The sequence below is a fragment of the Salmo salar genome, chromosome 29 (genome assembly GCF_965601325.2).
Source record: "Salmo salar chromosome 29, fSalSal1, whole genome shotgun sequence".
In the NCBI taxonomy this organism is placed as follows: domain Eukaryota; kingdom Metazoa; phylum Chordata; class Actinopteri; order Salmoniformes; family Salmonidae; genus Salmo; species Salmo salar.
The window spans coordinates 41,180,896-41,201,907 of record NC_138319.1 but is presented as its reverse complement, the minus strand read 5'-3'; the positions used below and the strand labels follow the sequence as shown (position 1 = coordinate 41,201,907).

The following is a 21,012-nucleotide window of genomic DNA, read 5'->3' as shown; positions in this document are numbered from 1 at the left end:
CAACGAGGAAACAGTCGGTGCTTGTGTTTGATTAACGTTTTACAAAAACATATGAATTTCAGCATAAGCGACTGGATATGGAGTCAGAGGTTCATTTAAAAACGAGAGTCTACGCTCAAATCTGTGGAGGAGATGAGGTAGGCCTTCTTGGGAAGTTCGCTCCAAGTTTCACCACCAGGCTGGTGTAGAAACACACGCTCTCACTCTGTCTGTCTCTCTCTCTCTCTCTCTCTCTCTCTCTCTCTCTCTCTCTCTCTCTCTCTCTCTCTGTTCAGCCAACATGCAACACTACTGGAAGAAGTAGCAAATGCTACAGTTGCAATTAAGGAACCACGCCTTTACCGTTATTTTCTCTGCCTGAATGACTGTATTTATACCAGCAGACCTCGGAGCGCATAACCAGCTCGACCAACTGTTTGCGTCTCTCTCGCTCTCTCTCTATTTTAGAGAAACGGCAGGCTGAAGTTTGGTCGAAGGATTATTTCTTTCATTATTGTATTATCGCGAGAGGAGAGTCAGCCAGTCGTCGACCCCCGGAACCTGGGGGTCAGAGCAGACAAGCTGAGGAGAAGTCCAGTCAGTCCCCTTAAACCCCGCTCTGAAACAAGGGACTGCTGCTCTCATCAACACACCACAGACATGGAGTATTACAACCTTTTTTTTTTATTATGTTTTTCCTGGAAACAGTTTATTTCCAATGCTCACTCATCTGACAGCAATCAACAGCTAATTCCAACAGGTAAAGCAGCTTAGGCTATTATAAAACTATTCTTGTCCTTTGAGCCAACACGTTTGTAAAATAACACTGATGTCTTTTGTCTTGTTTTGACACATTTATTAATACTTTATATAGCCAAATAAAAGTGTTTATTTTCCAGAATGTTACTTTGATTTCCTGAGTTCTCTTGCTATTTAATTTTGCGAGCTGGTTACTAATGTTTAATTAATTGGAAATATATAGATAAGTATATATATATATATATATATATATATATATATATATATATATATATATATATATATATATATATATATATTTATGCTTATTTTTTTTAGGGGACAATAATATACAACACAATATTCAAGTCAGGCCTATTACAAAAACACGTCTACACAAAAAAAAAACATCTAAATAAATAATATAAAGATGACAGATCACATTACTTACTTCACACATCAAATATTACATTATAATATTCTAAAGTAAGCTGCAGATTTTAATATTTTTTTTCTTTCAGTTTCTATGTAATTAGATGTAGGATTTAATAAAAAACAACACATTCATAGGCTCACGTGAAGGCTTGGGATTCTAGATTATGTTTGTAACTGTTGGCTTTTTTTCCCGGCTACATGCCCTTTATAACATGAGGAAGCACAGGTTCTTCCTGCCAGTGCGATGTCTGCTGTGTTTGCGAAATGGAACACGGTAATGTCAAAATTATACTATAGCGTTAAAACGGACTTTCTCTTAAAGAGCATAAATAAACTTGAGCGGTTTCTCACATTTCACGCCTTTTATTGACTGTTTTGTGTGGCCGACGCACAAACTTTAAATGTATACTGCGTGACTTTTATCTCCCTATAAAGGAAAGGTTATAGGATCCAAATCAAAATAATAATTGTACCCAGTGCTTGACTTGGGCAGGAGCTCGCTGGAGCTCGCTGGAGCTGAGTACAAGCACCTCACATGATCTACTGCTCCAACTCCTGTTCTTCTTAAAGAATATTAATTAAACAGGGTCGTAGAGCTCCTTCACCTAAATACCGTATAATCAGTAACAGCACTCAAAATCAGTACTGCACCTATTTCAGTCCAAGTCAAGCACTAATTGTTTTTTATTTTATTTTTATTTAACTAGGTAAGTCAGTTAAGAACAAATTCGTATTTACAATGACGGCCTACCGGGGAACAGTGGGGTTAACTGCCTTGTTCATGGGGCAGAACGACAGATTTTGTACCTTGTCAGCTCGGGGATTCCATCCTGCAACCTTTCGGTTACTAGTCCAACGCTCTAACCGCTAGGCTACGCTGCCGCCCCGATTGTACCCTAACGAGACAAAGTTACGCTTTACCAGGCCAATAAGTCTTCTGTTACCTTTAAAAACTAACTTTTCACTTGCCTGTATTAGTTTCAGTGTGTTTTCTCATGAGTTTGTGATTAATTGAGTTAATCTGTAGACTCACTGTTTTTTTTTTTTTTGTTGCTGTAATGCTGTGCTGCGAAACGGAATGAGAAGGCCACTCTGTTGGAATTAGTAGAATAGTCCTAATTCAACGGACGTTTCTCTGTATGTGACTGAACAACAACCTTCTGCCTAGGGGTCTGGACCCGTATGGCACAGGTAACACAGTGCATTTATGCCCCTTCCACAGTGATCACCGGTTCAACCCCCAATCTGACTGCACCAACCCTAATCTCGTCCACCAGCCTAGTAGCAATTAAGTCTGGGCATGAGGTTACCCCACACCACCCCTGAATTGCTACCCACCCAATCATTTGATCCTATAACATCAAAGCAGGCTATGCTAGCCTTTTGGGGGCCTTAAGCGAGATTTGGCTGGGGACCCCCCCCCCCCACCTCGCAGCGGTGGAGAGAAACATTTACGTTTTTACATTTAATTTCCTGCAATTCTAAACATTTTACCATGGGGGGGTGGCATAAAAGAAAAAGTTGCAATTTTGTAACGCATTTCATACAATCCCACTTCCCCCACACTGCTACAGCAGCTGGGTTCGGTTAGGACTCTAGGGACTTGTCTGAAAACACCTTCTTCAGTAAACATGCCAGTGTCACTCAATTAAGTCTACTCCGGAATAATTTCTGTAAAACACTGCTGCTTGTTAATAGCCCCTCGACCAGAAGCCTTAACTGCATCCATGTGTGTGTTGTGAGACTCTACGTCATGACTTCTGTGTGTTTGGATGTAGACTAGAGGTACTGCTTATTAACAATACAGTGGTGTTGTGAGCGGCTGCGTGTGGAATTATCACTAAATAAATCAACCGTGAGAGCTGAGGTCTAGGGAAACTACAGCCCCCAGAAGCCCTTTCTCTCTCTCTCTCACACACACACACACACACACACACACACACACACACACACACACACACACACACACACACACACACACACACACACACACACACCCCTATGCCACTGATCCCTTAGCCGCTCTCACACTGCATACTCAAAATTTAAATGGGGATATCAAGAGGGTGAAAATCATTTAGGGGGTAATTAGACCCCCCCAATAGTCACTTCAGCTGAGCCAGCATCACCACAGTCTTCAGCGCTTGATGAACGAATACATCTCTCAGCTGAGCCAGCATCACCGCAGTCTTCAGCGTTTGATGAACGAATACATCTCTCAGCTGAGCCAGCATCACCACAGTCTTCAGCGCTTGATGAACGAATACATCTCTCAGCTGAGCCAGCATCACCGCAGTCTTCAGCGCTTGATGAACGAATACATCTCTCAGCTGAGCCAGCATCACCGCAGTCTTCAGCGCTTGATGAACGAATACATCTCTCAGCTGAGCCAGCATCACCGCAGTCTTCAGCGTTTGATGAACGAATACATCTCTCAGCTGAGCCAGCATCACCGCAGTCTTCAGCGCTTGATGAACGAATACATCTCTCAGCTGAGCCAGCATCACCGCAGTCTTCAGCGCTTGATGAACGAATACATCTCTCAGCTGAGCCAGCATCACCGCAGTCTTCAGCGTTTGATGAACGAATACATCTCTCAGCTGAGCCAGCATCACCGCAGTCTTCAGTGCTTGATGAACGAATACATCTCTCAGCTGAGCCAGCATCACCGCAGTCTTCAGCGTTTGATGAACGAATACATCTCTCAGCTGAGCCAGCATCACCGCAGTCTTCAGCGTTTGATCAACGAATACATCGCTCAGCTGAGCCAGCATCACCGCAGTCTTCAGCGTTTGATCAACGAATACATCTCTCAGCTGAGCCAGCATCACCGCAGTCTTCAGCGTTTGATCAACGAATACATCTCTCAGGAATATTCCTTCAGTGAAGATATGTTATTACGTTGGACATAGTCTTTTTTTAGTAGTAGAAATTAGTCTAAGGCTTTGGCTCAGAAATATTACATAGACCAATCACTGCCACTTTCATCTTCAGTTTGCCACATATTTCAATGGAACATGAAACCATCTGTGTGTAAACACTGTGTAGGACAGGACAGAACATCTACGTGTTCGCTGTTCTTCTAGAAGGGTCACTACTGGAAATACTGACACGTCGTAAAGTCTTTCCACTCGTTTAACGTTTGGCTCACATCTCCAACTCACTCTGTTGCTACTGCTGTCTACGTTTAAAGATGACTTTACGATACTAATGATGGCTTCACAATACTAAAGATAGCTTCACGATGGAATTAGAAACTATGAGCCTTTACTAGAGTTTGTCTGTAAACGATGACAAAGCTGATTGGTCTCATTTTATATTTTAAATTTCATCAATAAAGAAGAAGTCTTTTTAGTTGTACATTTCCTCTATGTACTCTCTGTTCTCTAGGCTACTCTCTACTCTCTCTGTCCTCTACTCTCTCTGTTCTCTACTCTCTCTGTCCTCTACTCTCTCTGTCCTCTACTCTCTCTGTCCTCTACTCCCTCTGTTCTCTACTCTCTCTGTCCTCTACTCTCTCTGTTCTCTACTCTCTCTGTCCTCTACTCTCTCTGTTCTCTACTCTCTCTGTTCTCTACTCTCTCTGTCCTCTAGGCTTCTCTCTACTCTCTCTGTTCTCTACTCTCTCTGGTCTCTACTCTCTCTGTTCTCTACTCTCTCTGTCCTCTAGGCTTCTCTCTACTCTCTCTGTTCTCTACTCTCTCTGTCCTCTACTCTCTCTGTTCTCGACTCTCTCTGTTCTCTAGGCTTCTCTCTACTCTCCCTGCTCTCTACTCTCTCTGTCAGGATGTTGGGTGCTGAACAGCTGTAGAGGACCAAGTGAACAGAATGAACTAGCGTCTGGTGTGTGTGTGTTGATGCTGTACTCCCCCTCCCACGGGCTCTGACTCTATGTGTCAGCCTCTGTTCTCCTGGAGGATGAACCATGAAGAGTGGCTGGAGTGGGTGGATGACAGATGGAGGAAGGGAGGAAGAGGAAAGGAGGAGGAGGAGGATGTCATTATTAAACTATTAAGGAACCAGGTTCAGTTCATATCAGTTCTCGATGACTCCTTTGCGTCTTGCGAGCTCTGATCAAACTTTGCTATTTCTTGATTTATTTTGGTGATTTATCTTTACTTTTTATTTTTTATTTTTTTTTATTTTTTTTGCACTAAATGTATCCGCTATCATTTGGTATGATGGAGTGGGGGCGTCCTGGTGAGACTAAGACGAAGGGAAAATCTTCCACCTCTTCCATCTGTTCTATTGACCAATTGATAATAAGATGGATTACCTCCGAATACAGGATTTGATATCAACGGGACTCTCGTTAACTGTAATATTCTCAGTTTTTTCTTAAACATGGCTTTAGGACAAGATACCCCCCCCCCCCCCCCAGACGAGGAGGGGTATGTTTATTTATCAACAACAAATGTTGTGTGGACTCTAGCGTAGTGGAAGTGTCAACCTATTGTTCACCCGTCTGATGATCTAATACCCGACCTTCTACCTCCGAGAGAGTTTTTAATCTGTTTTCGCTGTATACTGTATACTGTATATTCCACCTCAGGACCACAACAACAATAAGCTGGCACTCAACGAGATGTTACGAGGCTATAAACAAGCAGAAAACAATGCACCCCGGAAGCTGCTTTTTCTTGTTGCCGGTGACACGTGATGTCCAAACTTCTGTCAACGCGTCTCCTTCACCGCTAGGAGTGATAAAGTCCTAGACCATTGTTACTTAACCCACAAACAAGCATACAACGCCCTCCCTTGTCCTCCCTTCGGCGAATCAGATCATGACTATACTCAAACAGGAAGTACCAGTGACGCTCTCCGTAGATAAATGGTCCTCCGAAGCGGAGGCTATGCAGCAGGACAGCATTGCAAGTGCTGACTGGAATATGTTCCAAGACCTCCACCGATAGCATCGACCTTATCAGTAAATGTATTGGCGAAGTGAAAGTCCACTGCTTACCCAATTAAAAGCCCTGGATTATCACAAACGAAAAGGACGGAGCTAACGTACACAGGGCTATCGTAGCCAACCCGAGGTTACGTCTGAGGACATGAACGCATACAAAAAGTCAAACTACAACCTCAAACAGGAAAAAGGACAATATAGGAATTCTATTACACCGTCTCCAGCGCTTCAAGCATGTGTCAGGGTCTACAGTCTATTACGGATTACATAGGAAGACCAAGCCATTATCTGCCCAATAATGCCTCTCTACCAGACGAACTCAATGCATTTTATGCACGCTTCGACCAAATCAACGTAGAGCCGTGAGTGAGGACCCCTTGCCGAGCCAGAAGACTGGGTGATCTCGCTCTCCCAGGCCGATGTGAGTAAGGTTTTTAATTTGTTCAACACTCGCAAGGCCGCTGTGCTGGACAGTTATTCCAGGGCGCGTTCTCAAAGCATGCGCAGGACAGCTGGCAGGCATCGTCAAGGTCATTTTAAAACCTCTACTTGTCCTAGCCTGTAATCCCCACATGTTTTCAAACTCACCACTATCGTTCCTGATGCCAAGAACTAACCACAATGACTACCACCCTGTAGCACTCACATCTGTAATCAAGAAGTGATTTAAAAGTCATGGTACACATTAAATCCATTATCCCAGACACCCTAGACCCACTCCAATTTGCATACCGCCCCAAACAGATCTACAAATGATCCACTCCAAACTGCCCTCTCCCACCTGAACAAGAGGAATACCTATGTTAGAATGTTGTTCATCGACTACAGCTCAGCTTTCAACACCATCAAGATCATGACCCCGGGACTGGACAGCTCCCTCTGCATCTAGATTCTGGACTTCCTGTCGGGACGCCCCCAGGTGGTAAGGATAGGCAACAACACCTCCGCCACACTGATCCTCAACACAGGGGCCCACCAGGGGTGTGTGTTTAGTCCCATCCTGTACTCCCTGTTCACCAACGACTGCGTGGCCAGGCACGACTCCAACACCATCATTAAGTTTGCTGATAACACAACAGTGGTAGGCCTGATCACCGACAACGATGAGACAGCCTATAGGGAGGAGGAAAAGGATGGCTGAACACGCCCCCATTCTCATCGACGGGGCTGTCGTGGAGCTGGTCAAGAGTTTCAAGTTCCTTGGTGTCCACATCACCAACAAACTATCATGGTCCAAACACACCAAGACAGTTGTGAAGAGGGAAAGGTTCACCCATTTTTTTATTTTTTATGTTATATTGTTTTTGTACATCTCTAAGGGATGTTCTATCAATTCCCTGGGCCATTTCATGTTTTCTGAGTTATTGGCGTTCAAGCAGACAGAATGCCGTCCGGTATGACGTAGCAGCGTGATAAAGTCTCTCTCACTGGAAATTCAAATAAATGCAAACAAAACACCTATCCTGTCAGATTTCCATACTGGCCAATGAGGATGTCTTCTCTCCTGTCAGATTTCAATACTGGCCAATGAGGATGTCTTCTATCCTGTCAGATTTCAATACTGGCCAATGAGGATGTGTTCTCTCCTGTCAGATTTCAATACTGGCCAATGAGGATGTCTTCTATCCTGTCAGATTTCAATACTGGCCAATGAGGATGTCTTCTATCCTGTCAGATTTCAATACTGGCCAATGAGGATGTCTTCTCTCCTGTCAGATTTCAATACTGGCCAATGAGGATGTCTTCTATCCTGTCAGATTTCAATACTAGCCAATGAGGATGTCTTCTCTCCTGTCAGATTTCAATACTGGCCAATGAGGATGTCTTCTCTCCAATGAGCCATTGATCATATTTTTGCGATATTGCGAGAAATTAGTCATTAATGGAGGGTCTAGCACATTTGTCCTATTTGTCTGTCTCTTTAGTCCAGGATGCATTGCATGGTGCCATTGCCAGAGATATTTATAGAAAGGAGATCGGAATCCGATGAATGAAAGAACATATAACACCCCACGCCCAGCAGACTGTCGACCAATCGCTTTCACGTTGTCATGCTACGTCACACGGTTTCTAAGTTAATCGTCACACAATCCCTAAATTGATAGTACAGTTTGTTATTAAGGGAATTTGATTGAATTGTGGGTAGCTACGTTTTCTAGCTGGCTACCTAGCTACACTGCATGACTAAACGTATGTGGACAACTGCTCGTTGTACATCTCGTTCCAAAGTCATGGGCATTAATATGGAGTTGGTCCCCTCTTTGCTGCTATAACAGCCTCCGCTATTCTGGGAAGGCTTTCCTCTAGATGTTGAAACATTGCTGCGGGGACTTGCTTCCATTCAGCCACAAGAGCATTAGTGAGGTTGGGTACCTCATCCCAAAGGTGTTCGATGGGGTTGAGGTCAGGTCTCTGTGCAGGCCAGTCAAGTTCTTCCACACCGATCTCAACAAACCATTTCTGTATGGACCTCGCTTTGTCCACGGGGGCATTGTCATGCTGAAACAGGAAAAGGGCCTTCCTCAAACTGTTGCCACAATGTTGGAAGCACAGAATCATCTAGAATGTCATTCTATGCTGTAGCGTTAAGATTTCCCTTCACTGGAACTAAGGGGCCCGAACCATGAAAAACAGCCACAGACCATTATTCCTCCTCCACCAAACTTTACAGTTGGCACTTTGCATTGGGGCAGGTAGCGTTCTCCTGTCATCCGTCAAACCCAGATTCGTCTGCTGGACTGCCAGATAGAGAAGCGTGATTCATCATTCCAGAGAACACGTTTCCACTGCTCCAGAGTCCAATGACGGCGGGCTTTACACCGATCCAGTCGACGCTTGGCATTGTGCATGGTGATCTTAGGCTTGTGTGCGGCTACTCGGCCATGGAAACCCATTTCATGAAGCTCCCGATGAACAGTTGTGCTGACGTTTCTTCCAGAGGAAGTTTGGAACTCAGTAATGAGTGTTGCAACCGAGGACAGGCAATTTTTACGTGCTTCTGCACTCGGCGGTCCAGTTCTGTGAGCTTGTATGGCCTACCACTTTGCAGCTGAGCCGTTGTTGCTCCTAGACGTTTCCGCCATACAATAACAGCACTTACAGTTGACCGGGGCAGCACTAGCAGGACAGAAATTTGACGAACTGACTTGTTGGAAAGGTGGCATCCTATGACGGTGCCACATTTAAAGTCACTGATCTCTTCAGTAAGGGCCATTCCACTGCCAATGTTTGTCTATGGAGAATGCATGGCTATGTGCTTGATTTTATACACCTGTCAGCAACGGGTGTGGCTGAAATAGCCGAATCCACTAATTTTGAAGGGGTGTCCACATCATTTTGTGTATATATAGTGTATTCCCTATACGGTGGACTACTTTTAACCAAAACAGTTGTGCACTTCATAGGATATATGGTGCCTTTTGGGACACAGCCTTCTATGAACACTTTCGCAAAGGAAACTCCACCTAAAATCCACTCATACATTCTATGGTGTATATTGACTCTGGGCTGTAATACCAGCCAGCCATTCATTCTATGGTGTATAACAGCCAGCCATTCATTCTATGTTGTAATATTGACTCTGGGCTGTAATACTAGCCTAGTGCTATCAAACTTAGCTGGCAGGCGTAGCCTACAATTTGTATTCTTGGAACATTGTCACATATCGCCGCAACCTTGATTCAAGTGCTCCTTCTCTGTAAACATGTGTTTGACCTTCTGTTTTTGTTGTTGTTGGTGTTAGTTGTGTTTGTGGCATTCTTCAGTCAACCATCAAATATGATATGATTCACACAATAACAAGCAGGGCATTCCCATGGTCCCGAAGCCAGGTGGCAAACGCCAGCGCTGAATGACAGATGGGAAGTATGTGGCATTACATTTAAGTGGTGGTGTTGTAGAGGCAGTGTGTTTTACTGTATAAAAATGATCCTCTCCTGCTCCTATTCTCCATGTCTTCCTCTCCTTCTCCTCCTCTCCTTCTCCTCCTCTCCTTCACCTCCTCTCCTTCCCCTCTCCCCCTCCTCTCCTTCTCCTTCTCTCCTTCCCCTCTCCCCCTCCTCTCCTTCCCCTCTCCTCATCCTCTCCTTGTCTTCCTCTACTTCTACTCTTCTCCTTGTCTTCCTCTCCTTCTACTCCTCTCCTTCCCCTCTCCCCCTCCTCCTCATCCTCTCCTTGTCTTCTTCTAATCCTCTCCTCCTCCTCCTCTCCTCACCCTCTCCTCATCCTCTCCTTGTCTTCCTCTCCTACTCCTCTCCTCCTCTCCTTCTCCTCTCCTCCTCTCTTTACACACTCCAACACAGATTCAGTCTGTGTTGGAGTGATTCAGTCTGGGTTGGAGTGATTCAGTCTGGGTTGGAGTGATTCAGTCTGGGTTGGAGTGATTCAGTCTGGGTTGGAGTGATTCAGTCTGGGTTGGAGTGATTCAGTCTGGGTTGGAGTGATTCAGTCTGATTCAGTCTGGGTTGGAGTGATTCAGTCTGTGTTGGAGTGGTTCAGTCTGGGTTGGAGTGATTCAGTCTGGGTTGGAGTGATTCAGTCTGGGTTGGAGTGATTCAGTCTGGGTTGGAGTGATTCAGTCTGGGTTGGAGTGGTTTAGTGTGGATTGAAGGGATTTAGTGTGTTTTGGAGTGGTTTAGTGTGGCTTAAATGTTTTTTGTGTGGCTGGACCAGAGACACTGTGGCTGGACCAGAGACACTGTGGCTGGACCAGAGACACTGTGGCCGGACCAGAGACGCTGTGGCTGGATGGACCAGAGACACTGTGGCTGGACCAGAGACATTGTGGCTGGACCAAATACACTGTGGCTGGACCAAATACACTGAGGCTGGACCAAATACACTGTGGCCGGACCAGAGACACTGTGGCCGGACCAGAGACACTGTGGCTGGACCAAATACACTGAGGCTGGACCAAATACACTGTGGCCGGACCAGAGACACTGTGACCGGACCAGATACACTGTGGCTGGACCAGAGACGCTGTGGCCGGACCAAATACACTGTGGCCGGACCAGAGACACTGTGGCTGGACCAGAGACACTGTGGCTGGACCAGAGACATTGTGGCTGTACCAAATACACTTTGGCTGGACCAAATACACTGTGGCTGGACCAAATACATTGTGGCTGGACCAGAGACACTGTGGCCGGACCAGAGACAGTGTGGCTGGACCAGAGACACTGTGCCTGGACCAGAGACATTGTGGCTGGAACAAATACACTGTGGCTGGACCAAATACACTGTGGCTGGTCCAAATGCACTGTGGCCGGACCAGAGACACTGTGGCCGGACCAGAAACACTGTGGCTGGACCAAATACATTGTGGCTGGACCAGAGACACTGTGGCTGGACCAGAGACACTGTGGCTGGACCAGAGACACTGTGGCTAGACCAGAGACACTGTGGCTGGACCAGAGACACTGTGGCTGGACCAGAGACGCTGTGGCTGGACCAGAGACACTGTGGCTGGACCAAATACACTGTGGCTGGACCAAATACACTGTGGCTGGACCAAATACATTGTGGCTGGACCAGAGACACTGTGGCTGGACCAGAGACACTGTGGCTGGACCAGAGACACTGTGGCTGGACCAGAGACACTGTGCCTGGACCAGAGACATTGTGGCTGGAACAAATACACTGTGGCTGGACCAAATACACTGTGCCTGGTCCAAATGCACTGTGGCCGGACCAGAGACACTGTGGCCGGACCAGAAACACTGTGGCTGGACCAAATACATTGTGGCTGGACCAGAGACACTGTGGCTGGACCAGAGACACTGTGGCTGGACCAGAGACACTGTGGCTGGACCAGAGACACTGTGGCTGGACCAGAGACACTGTGGCTGGACCAGAGACACTGTGGCTGGACCAAATACACTGTGGCTGGACCAGAGACACTGTGGCTGGACCAGAGACACTGTGGCCGGACCAGAGACACTGTAGCCGGACCAGAGACACTGTGGCTGGACCAGAGACACTGTGGCCGGACCAGAGACACTGTGGCCGGACCAGAGACACTGTGGCCGGACCAGAGACACAGTGGCCGGACCAGAGACACTGTGGCTGGACCAAATACACTGTTGCTGGACCAGAGACGCTGTGGCTGGACCAGAGACACTGTGGCTGAACCAAATACAATGTGCCTGGATCAGAGACACTGTGGCTGGACCAGAGACACTGTGGCTGGACCAGAGACACTGTGGCTGGACCAGAGACATTGTGGCTGGACCAAATATACTGTGGCTGGACCAGAGACATTGTGGCTGGACCAGAGACACTGTGGCTGGACCAGAGACATTGTGGCTGGACCAAATATACTGTGGCTGGACCAGAGACATTGTGGCCGGACCAGAGACATTGTGGCTGGACCAGAGACACTGTGGCTGGACCAGAGACACTGTGGCTGGACCAGAGACATTGTGGCTGGACCAGAGACATTGTGGCTGGACCAGAGACACTGTGGCTGGACCAGAGACACTGTGGCTGGACCAGAGACATTGTGGCTGGACCAGAGACACTGTGGCTGGAACAGAGACACTGTGGCTGGACCAGAGACACTGTGGCTGGACCAAATACACTGTGGCTGGACCAAATACACTGTGGCTGGACCAGAGACATTGTGGCTGTACCAAATATACTGTGGCTGGACCAGAGACACTATATTTGGATTGAGGTTGTAAGAGTCTGTAGTGTCTAGAGAGCTTGTCTTAGATAAGCTCAGTGAATTCTGTTATTAAAGCTAATCATGGAGGAATTAAAAGCTCTTAATCGTACACTTTTGGGGTTTTGGTTGCTGCGTAACTTAGCTAGCGGACCCAGTTCGATGTGGGAGGTGGAGAGAAACATCATTCTTGCTGATGACTTATGTTGAGTTAATGAGTAGACGTACGTTTGGGTTTTTACAGGCCCTGCGGTAGTTGTTCCGTCGACTAATGAAATTACAATGATTCACTCGTTCAGTTTCCCTTTTTACACGGATCCCAGCTGGGTTATAATGTCTATGACATGTTATTGACCATCTGACCCACCCAATAGGTTCCGATGGCCTGGGTCTCCCCACTGTGTTTCTCTTAACTATTAGCCTAACAGCTATTGGTCCTAACGTTGCCTTGGTAACACAGGTCTGTGACCCACACAGGAATGACTACCATAATTGTCATCATTGCGCCTGACAGGAATATTACATGGCTCGTTGGATGTCCCTTCTTCTCTTTTTTTTTTTTTTCTTCTTCACCTCTTGAATTGTTTTTCCGCTCTGGGAGAAATAAATTAGAGACTGGTTTGGTCTGGGTCTCGGGCGGCTGACATTTAGCCTGCTAGAGACTTTAGAAGTTATAGCCTGGGTAGGCAGATGCTGTCTGGTGATGTCATGTTGAATTCCAAGGTTGAGGTCTGTATGGGTTGGTTGGGGTAATCAACATCCCGGCCCCCCTTCTGTGGTCACGGATTATGGCACGGCTCTGTTTAACCAATCATGGAAGGAAGCTTTCGAGGCCCCCCCCCAAAAAAAAAAATCTATTTTAGTTGCAAACAGCTACAATAATGTCTGACTAACAATCTCCCAGCATGCAACACATCGTTTCCCTCTGATCGGTGTGTTTCGACCGAGCTCAGCCCTCAGTGACACGTTACTGCTAGGGTTGTAAGTGGGAGCATTATGGAGGTACAGACTGGCTGGCTGGCTGGCTGGCTGGCTGGCTGACTGGCTGGCTGACTGGCTGGCTGGCTGGATGGCTGGCTGGCTGATTGACTGGCTGGCTGGCTGGCTGGCTGGCTGGCTGGTTGACTGGCTGGCTGGCTGGCTGGCTGACTGGGTAGCTGGCTGACTGACTGGCTGGCTGGCTGGCTGGCTGACTGGCTAGCTGACTGACTGACTGACTGACTGACTGACTGACTGACTGGCTGGCTGGTTGGCTGGCTGACTGGCTGGCTGACTGGCTGACAGGTTGGCTGGCTGGCTGGCTGGCTGGCTGATTGGCTGGCTGACTGAGTGGTTGGCTGGCTGGCTGGCTGATTGGCTGGCTGACTGGCTGGTTGGCTGGCTGGCTGGCTGGCTGATTGGCTGGCTGACTGGCTGGCTGGCTGGCTGGCTGGTGGTAGGCTGACTGGCTGATTGGCTGGCTGGCTGACTGGCTGGCTGGCTGGCTGGTGGTAGGCTGACTGACTGGCTGACTGACTGGCTGGCTGGCTGATTGGCTGGTGGTAGGCTGACTGACTGGCTGACTGACTGACTGACTGGCTGGCTGGCTGGCTGGCTGGCTGGCTGGCTGGCTGGCTGGTTGACTGGCTGGCTGGCTAGCTGATTGACTGGCTGGCTGGCTTGCTGACTGACTGGCTGGCTGGCTGGTTGACTGGCTGGCTGGCTGGCTAGCTGATTGACTGGCTGGCTGGCTGGTTGACTGGCTGGCTGGCTAGCTGACTGGCTGGCTGGCTGGCTGGCTGGCTGGTTGGCTGGCTGGCTGACTGGCTAGCTGACTGACTGGCTGACTGGCTGGCTGGCTGGCTGGCTGGTTGGCTGGCTGACTGGCTAGCTGGTTGGCTGGCTGGCTGGCTGGCTGACTGGCTGACTGGCTTGCTGACTGACTGGCTGACTGGCTGACTGGCTAGCTGGTTGGCTGGCTGGCTGACTGGCTGACTGGCTAGCTGGTTGGCTGGCTGGCTGACTGGCTGACTGGCTAGCTGGTTGGCTGACTGGCTGACTGGCTGACTGACTGCTTACTGGGGTTGTAATTGGTGTGTATTGGTTCCTGGCCCACATGTACTAGAAATGTCAGTTGTGCAACAAAAGCTGCACGTGGTTACATTAACTAGTGGTTACATTAACCTTGGTTACATTAACTAGTGGTTACATTAACCTTGGTTACATTAACTAGTGGTTACATTAACTAGTGGTTACATTAACTAGTGGTTACATTAACCTTGGGTACATTAACCTTGGTTACATTAACTTGTGGTTACATATACTTGTGGTTACATTAACTTGTGGTTACATTAACATGTGGTTACATTAACTAGTGGTTACATTAACTTGTTGTTACATTAACTTTGGTTACATTAACTAGTGGTTACATTAACTTGTGGTTACATTAATGTTGGATACATTAACTAGTGGTTACATTAATTTTGGTTACATTAACTTTGGTTACATTAAACTTGGTTACATTAACTAGTGGTTACATTAACCTTGGTTACATTAACTAGTGGTTACATTAACTAGTGGTTAACTAGTGGTTACATTAACTAGTGGTTACATTAACTAGTGGTTACATTAACTAGTGGTTACATTAACCTTGGTTACATTAACCTTGGTTACATTAACTTGTGGTTACATTAACTAGTGATTACATTAACTAGAGGTTACATTAACTAGTGGTTACATTAACCTTGGTTACATTAACTAGTGGTTACATTAACTAGTGGTTACATTAACTAGTGGTTACATTAACTTGTGGTTACATTAACTAGTGGTTAACTAGTGGTTACATTAACTAGTGGTTACATTAACTTGTGGTTACATTAACATGTGGTTACATTAACATTGGTTACATTAACTTGTGGTTACATTAACTAGTGGTTACATTAACTAGTGGTTACATTAACTAGTGGTTACATTAACTAGTGGTTACATTAACTTTGGTTGCATTAACTTTGGTTACATTAAACTTGGTTACATTAACTAGTGGTTACATTAACTAGTGGTTACATTAACTTGTGGTTACATTAACTAGTGGTTACATTAACTTGTGGTTAACTAGTGGTTACTTTAACTTTGGTTACATGAACTAGTGGCTAACTAGTGGTTACATTAACATATGGTTACATTAACTTGTGGTTAACTAGTGGTTACATTAACTTGTGTTTAACTAGTGGTTACATTAACTTTGGTTACATTAATTAGTGGTTGCATTAACTAGTGGTTACATTAACTTGTGGTTAACTAGTGGTTACATTAACTAGTGGTTACATTAACTTGTGGTTACATGAAATTGATATATATATATATATATTTGCTGTATCTCCAGCTGTCATGCTCCACAGGAAGACCTGTACAGAGTACATCAGATTATATCTCCTAGTGGGGTCATGCTCCACAGGAAGACCTGTACAGAGTACATCAGATTATATCTCCTAGTGGGGTCATGCTCCACAGGAAGACCTGTACAGAGTACATCAGATTATATCTCCTAGTGGGGTCATGCTCCACAGGAAGACCTGTACAGAGTACATCAGATTATATCTCCTAGTGGGGTCATGCTCCACAGGAAGACCTGTACAGAGTACATCAGATTATATCTCCTAGTGGGGTCATGCTCCACAGGAAGACCTGTACAGAGTACATCAGATTATATCTCCTAGTGGGGTCATGCTCCACAGGAAGACCTGTACAGAGTACATCAGATTATATCTCCTAGTGGGGTCATGCTCCACAGGAAGACCTGTACAGAGTACATTAGATTATATCTCCTAGTGGGGTCATGCTCCACAGGAAGACCTGTCCAGAGTACAGTAGATTATATCTCCTAGTGGGGTCATGCTCCACAGGAAGACCTGTACAGAGTACAGTAGATTATATATCCTAGTGGGGTCATGCTCCACAGGAAGACCTGAACAGAGTACAGTAGATTATACAGTGCCTTGCGAAAGTATTCGGCCCCCTTGAACTTTTCGACCTTTTGCCACATTTCAGGCTTCAAACATAAAGATATAAAACTGTAATTTTTTGTGAAGAATCAACAACAAGTGGGACACAATTATGAAGTGGAACGAAATTTATTGGATATTTCAAACTTTTTTAACAAATAAAAAACTGAAAAATTGGCCGTGCAAAATTATTCTCAATTTGCTCCCTTTTCCCCAGTATTTTTTAACAATGTGGTGCTGCTGAGTACGGCGGCGGCGGGGGGGGGGGCCTTCTAGATAATAGATCATTGGAAGAATCGACTGCACACTCAGAGCTGTAATGTGAAGATTCAGGAGGCCAAACGCTAATCCGGTGAAACAGGAAAAAGTCTCTGCACACCTCCAGCCAGATCCACATTCATTGAATTGTGTTTAATAATACGTTAATTGAGTTTACGGTCAGTCGACCTTCATCAGAGCGTATATATACATCCAGGTAATCTCACTGTTGGTAATCTCACTGTTGGTAATCTCACTGTTGGTAATCTCACTGTTGGTAATCTCACTGTTGGTAATCTCACTGTTGGTAATCTCACTGTTGGTAATCTCACTGTTGGTAATCTCACTGTTGGTAATCTCACTGTTGGTAATCTCACTGTTGGTAATCTCACTGTTGGTAATCTCACTGTTGGTAATCTCACTGTTGGTAATCTCACTGTTGGTAATCTCACTGTTGGTAATCTCACTGTTGGTAATCTCACTGTTGGTAATCTCACTGTTGTTAATCCCACTGTTGTTTATTGGAGATATGCTCTGATGAAAGTCGACTGGTTGAAATCTCAACCACGATTAAAGACATTTGCATCTGACCGGAGGTGGGAGGAAATTTATTCACTGTTTCCCCTGAACACACTGCCAATTCCTCCAATCTACAGCAAAGCAAATACCCTGATAGGATGTCGTGCCTGTCCTTAGATAATAACAAATAAAGTAAACAATTTTTAAAAAAATATCATTTAATTTGTATTTATTTTAGCGCACTACAATGGGAATAGGGTGCCATTTTGGGACAGCCTCTGAGCATTCTGGGAGCAGCTGAGTTTATTTTGGCCAGACTGCAACTTTACATCATTTGGTGATCCATCGTAGGGGGGGGGGGAGAGGGGTCCGGAGCCTGTTGACTTAGCAGATACCAAACCTACTGCAGTTACAGAAGTCTGTTTGTGTCAGTTAGCCAAGAATACCCGGTCAACACTAACGGCAGAGACGGAGACAGACAAAACAGTGAGAAGTGCTTTCTTTAGCAGGATTATCAGAGTGTGAAAGTTTACCAAGATGGCTCTGGAAAAATGTGCTACAGGAAAACAGGATGAGTTAAAGCAGGGCTGGCTCTAGCCTTTTTCGGGGCCCTACGAGGGATTTGATTGGGGGGGGGGGGCCCACCTCATGATAAAACATTTTATTGGCCTCCCTCTTAACGGTGGAGAGACATTTTAGTTTTAAAGTTAATTTCGTGCGTTTCTACACATTTTGCCATGAGGCATAGAGAAAATGTTGCACTTTTAAAGGCCCAGTGCAGCCAAAAATGTGATTTTCCTGTGTTTTATTTAAATTTCCACACTATGAGGTTGTAATAATACTGGGAAATTGTGAATATGATGATAATGCCCTTTTAGTGTAAGAGCTGTTTGGAGAAAAAAAAAACACCAGAAATTTCTGCCTGTTTTGGTGGGATGGAGTTTTGTCCTTCCATGGTGACAAATTAGTCAATAGACCAATAAGACAAACAGTTGTAAACCTCTCTGCCAATAACAGCTAATTATCTGTTTTCCCCTCCCTACTCAAACCACTCCCAGACAGTCCTAGCTAAATTCTTGCTTGAGAAATGTGCTAAGAACCTACTTGTCACGTTCGTCGTAAGAATGAGACCAAGGCGCAGCGTGAGTATCGTTCCACATCATTTATTTTGAATGTGAAACTTAGCAAGACAAAACAATAAACTAATGACAAACAACAAACCGTGACGACAGAGGTGAAACATGCACTAACTCAAAATAATCTCCCCACAAAAAACAGGTGGGAAAAACAACTACTTAAATATGATCCCCAATTAGAGACAACGATGACCAGCTGCCTCTAATTGGGAATCATACAAAAAACCCAACATAGAAAAAAGAAACAAGAACCCAGCATAGAAATAAATAATCTAGATAAACCCCCCAGTCACGCCCCGACCTACTCTACCATAGAAATAGACCTACTCTACCATAGCTCTCTATGGTCAAGACGCCCAGACCTACTCTACTATAGCTCTCTATGGTCAAGACGTGACACTACTTGTCATGAATTAAACTATCACAGTAAGGTACGTAATTGTTACTCATAAAGTATTTGATATTGAGATATTGAAAAAAAAAATGTCTGGACTGGATCTTTTAAAGCAAGTTTTTCACAATTCTATACATTTTGACATGGGATGGATAGAAAACTTTGGATTTTTTTTGTACTAGTGGGGGCCCCCTAGCAGGCCGGATGCCCTAAGCAACTGCTTATGTCACTTTTGCCTTGAACCGGCCCTGAGTTACAGCAGAGCAGGGTTGTCAGTCTGAACCCAGCCATTCTGAGATGAGAGGACAGGGGCTGAATACCTCTCCTCCTGTAGGCTGTTAATTCGTACCAACCTGTCAAACGCATTCTCCTCTGTTTGCTCCCGACTGACTAGACTAGACACTCATCCTACAAAAATTGCTGACGTTTAAAACCCTCCATCTCTCTCCCTCTCACCGTCTCTCACCCTCCCACCGTCTCTCTCCTTTCATACGTCTTTCTTCCTCCCTCCCTCTGTCTCCCTCCCTCCCTCCGTCTCTCTCCTTCCCCCGTCTCTCATACAAAATAACCTGTACATGGACTCTAATGCTGGCTGGCTGGCTGGCTATCTGTCTGGTTGTCTGGCTGGCTGACTGGTTGGTTGACTGGCTGGCTGGCTGATGTGTGTTTGCTTGCAGGGCTGGGAAACCTGGCAATGCAATTGTTGATCCGAGAGACAGTCGAGGCAAGAAGATCCTGTGAATTACACCCCAGTAATGTAAGAAGTAAAAGTGTCTCTGTAATAGAGATGGTTAGCGTGTCTGGGCCCATGGGTAATAGTAATAGAGGTGGTTAGCGGGTCTGGGCCCAGGGGTAATAGTGATAGAGGTGGTTAGCGTGTCTGGGCCCAGGGGTAATAGTGATAGAGGTGGTTAGCGTGTCTGGGCCCAGGGGTAATAGTGATAGAGGTGGTTAGTGTGTCTGGGCCCATGGGTAATAGTGATAGAGGTGGTAAGCGTGTCTGGGCCCAGGGGTAATAGTAATAGAGGTGGTTAGCGTGTCTGGGCCCAGGGGTAATAGTAATAGAGGTGGTTAGCGTGTCTGGGCCCAGGGGTAATAGTAATAGAGGTGGTTAGCGTGTCTGGGCCCAGGGGTAATAGTGATAGAGGTGGTTAGCGTGTCTGGGCCCAGGGGTAATAGTGGTAGAGGTGGTTAGTGTGTCTGGGCCCAGGGGTATTAGTAATAGAGGTGGTTAGCATGTCTGGGCCCAGGGGTAATAGTGATAGAGGTGGTGTTGTATAATGTGTGCTTGCTGGGATTCACTCTGTGGCTGACTGGTTTATGGCAGGGTGAGAGGGTGGGGAAAGGTCAATCCCAGTTCACAGTGTTTTAGTATTGTGCTTAAGGGTATTGGATTGTGCCTGAAATGGCACCCTATTCAGAATCAGAATGTTACCTGATGATTATGGTGCTGATAATGATACACAACATTTAAAGACATAATACAGGCAACAGAGTTTAAACAAAGTTTACATACATTATATACAACTGGGTAGAGTGAGCATAGCGCTGTAAGACAATGAATTGATGTACAGGTGGTATACAGTTACATTTACATTTTTTTTTCTTTACATTTTAGTCATTTAGCAGACACTCTTATCCAGAGCAACTTACAGTAGTGAATGCATACATTTCATAAAAAAATTTTGCTGGCCCCCCGTGGGAATCGAACCCACAACCCTGGTGTTGCAAACACCATGCTCTACCAACTGAGCTACAGGGAATACGATTGATATAACGGAGGTATACTGTTTATATACAGTAGTTGTAGGGTATACAGTGGGCAGATGCAGACTCAAACCAGACGTTGATGGATGTGGTGAGGACGGACTCAGTGATTGATGTGTGAAACCGGAGATGTAGTTGTCTGGGAGATGTAGTTTTTTCAGCTGCCTCAAGTTGTACATTCACAAGTGAGCCTTCTGGGTGACCACTGGGATGTTGTCCTCCCGCTAGAGGCC

General features: G+C 45.7%; 1 protein-coding gene across 2 annotated transcripts in view; it reads left to right on the top strand.

Moving 5' to 3' along the window:
* Positions 1–310: 310 nt before the first annotated feature.
* LOC106590681 (procollagen-lysine,2-oxoglutarate 5-dioxygenase 2) overlaps positions 311–21,012 on the top strand; it is a 131,877-nt gene continuing 111,175 nt past the window's right edge. The window contains exon 1 of one of the 2 annotated variants that reach the window (XM_014181840.3): positions 311–739. In XM_014181840.3, coding sequence (XP_014037315.3) covers positions 640–739 — 100 coding nt within the window. In that variant the 5' untranslated portion in view covers positions 311–639. The remainder of the gene's footprint in view (positions 740–21,012) is intronic. The other variant, XM_014181839.3, reaches the window with a different exon arrangement.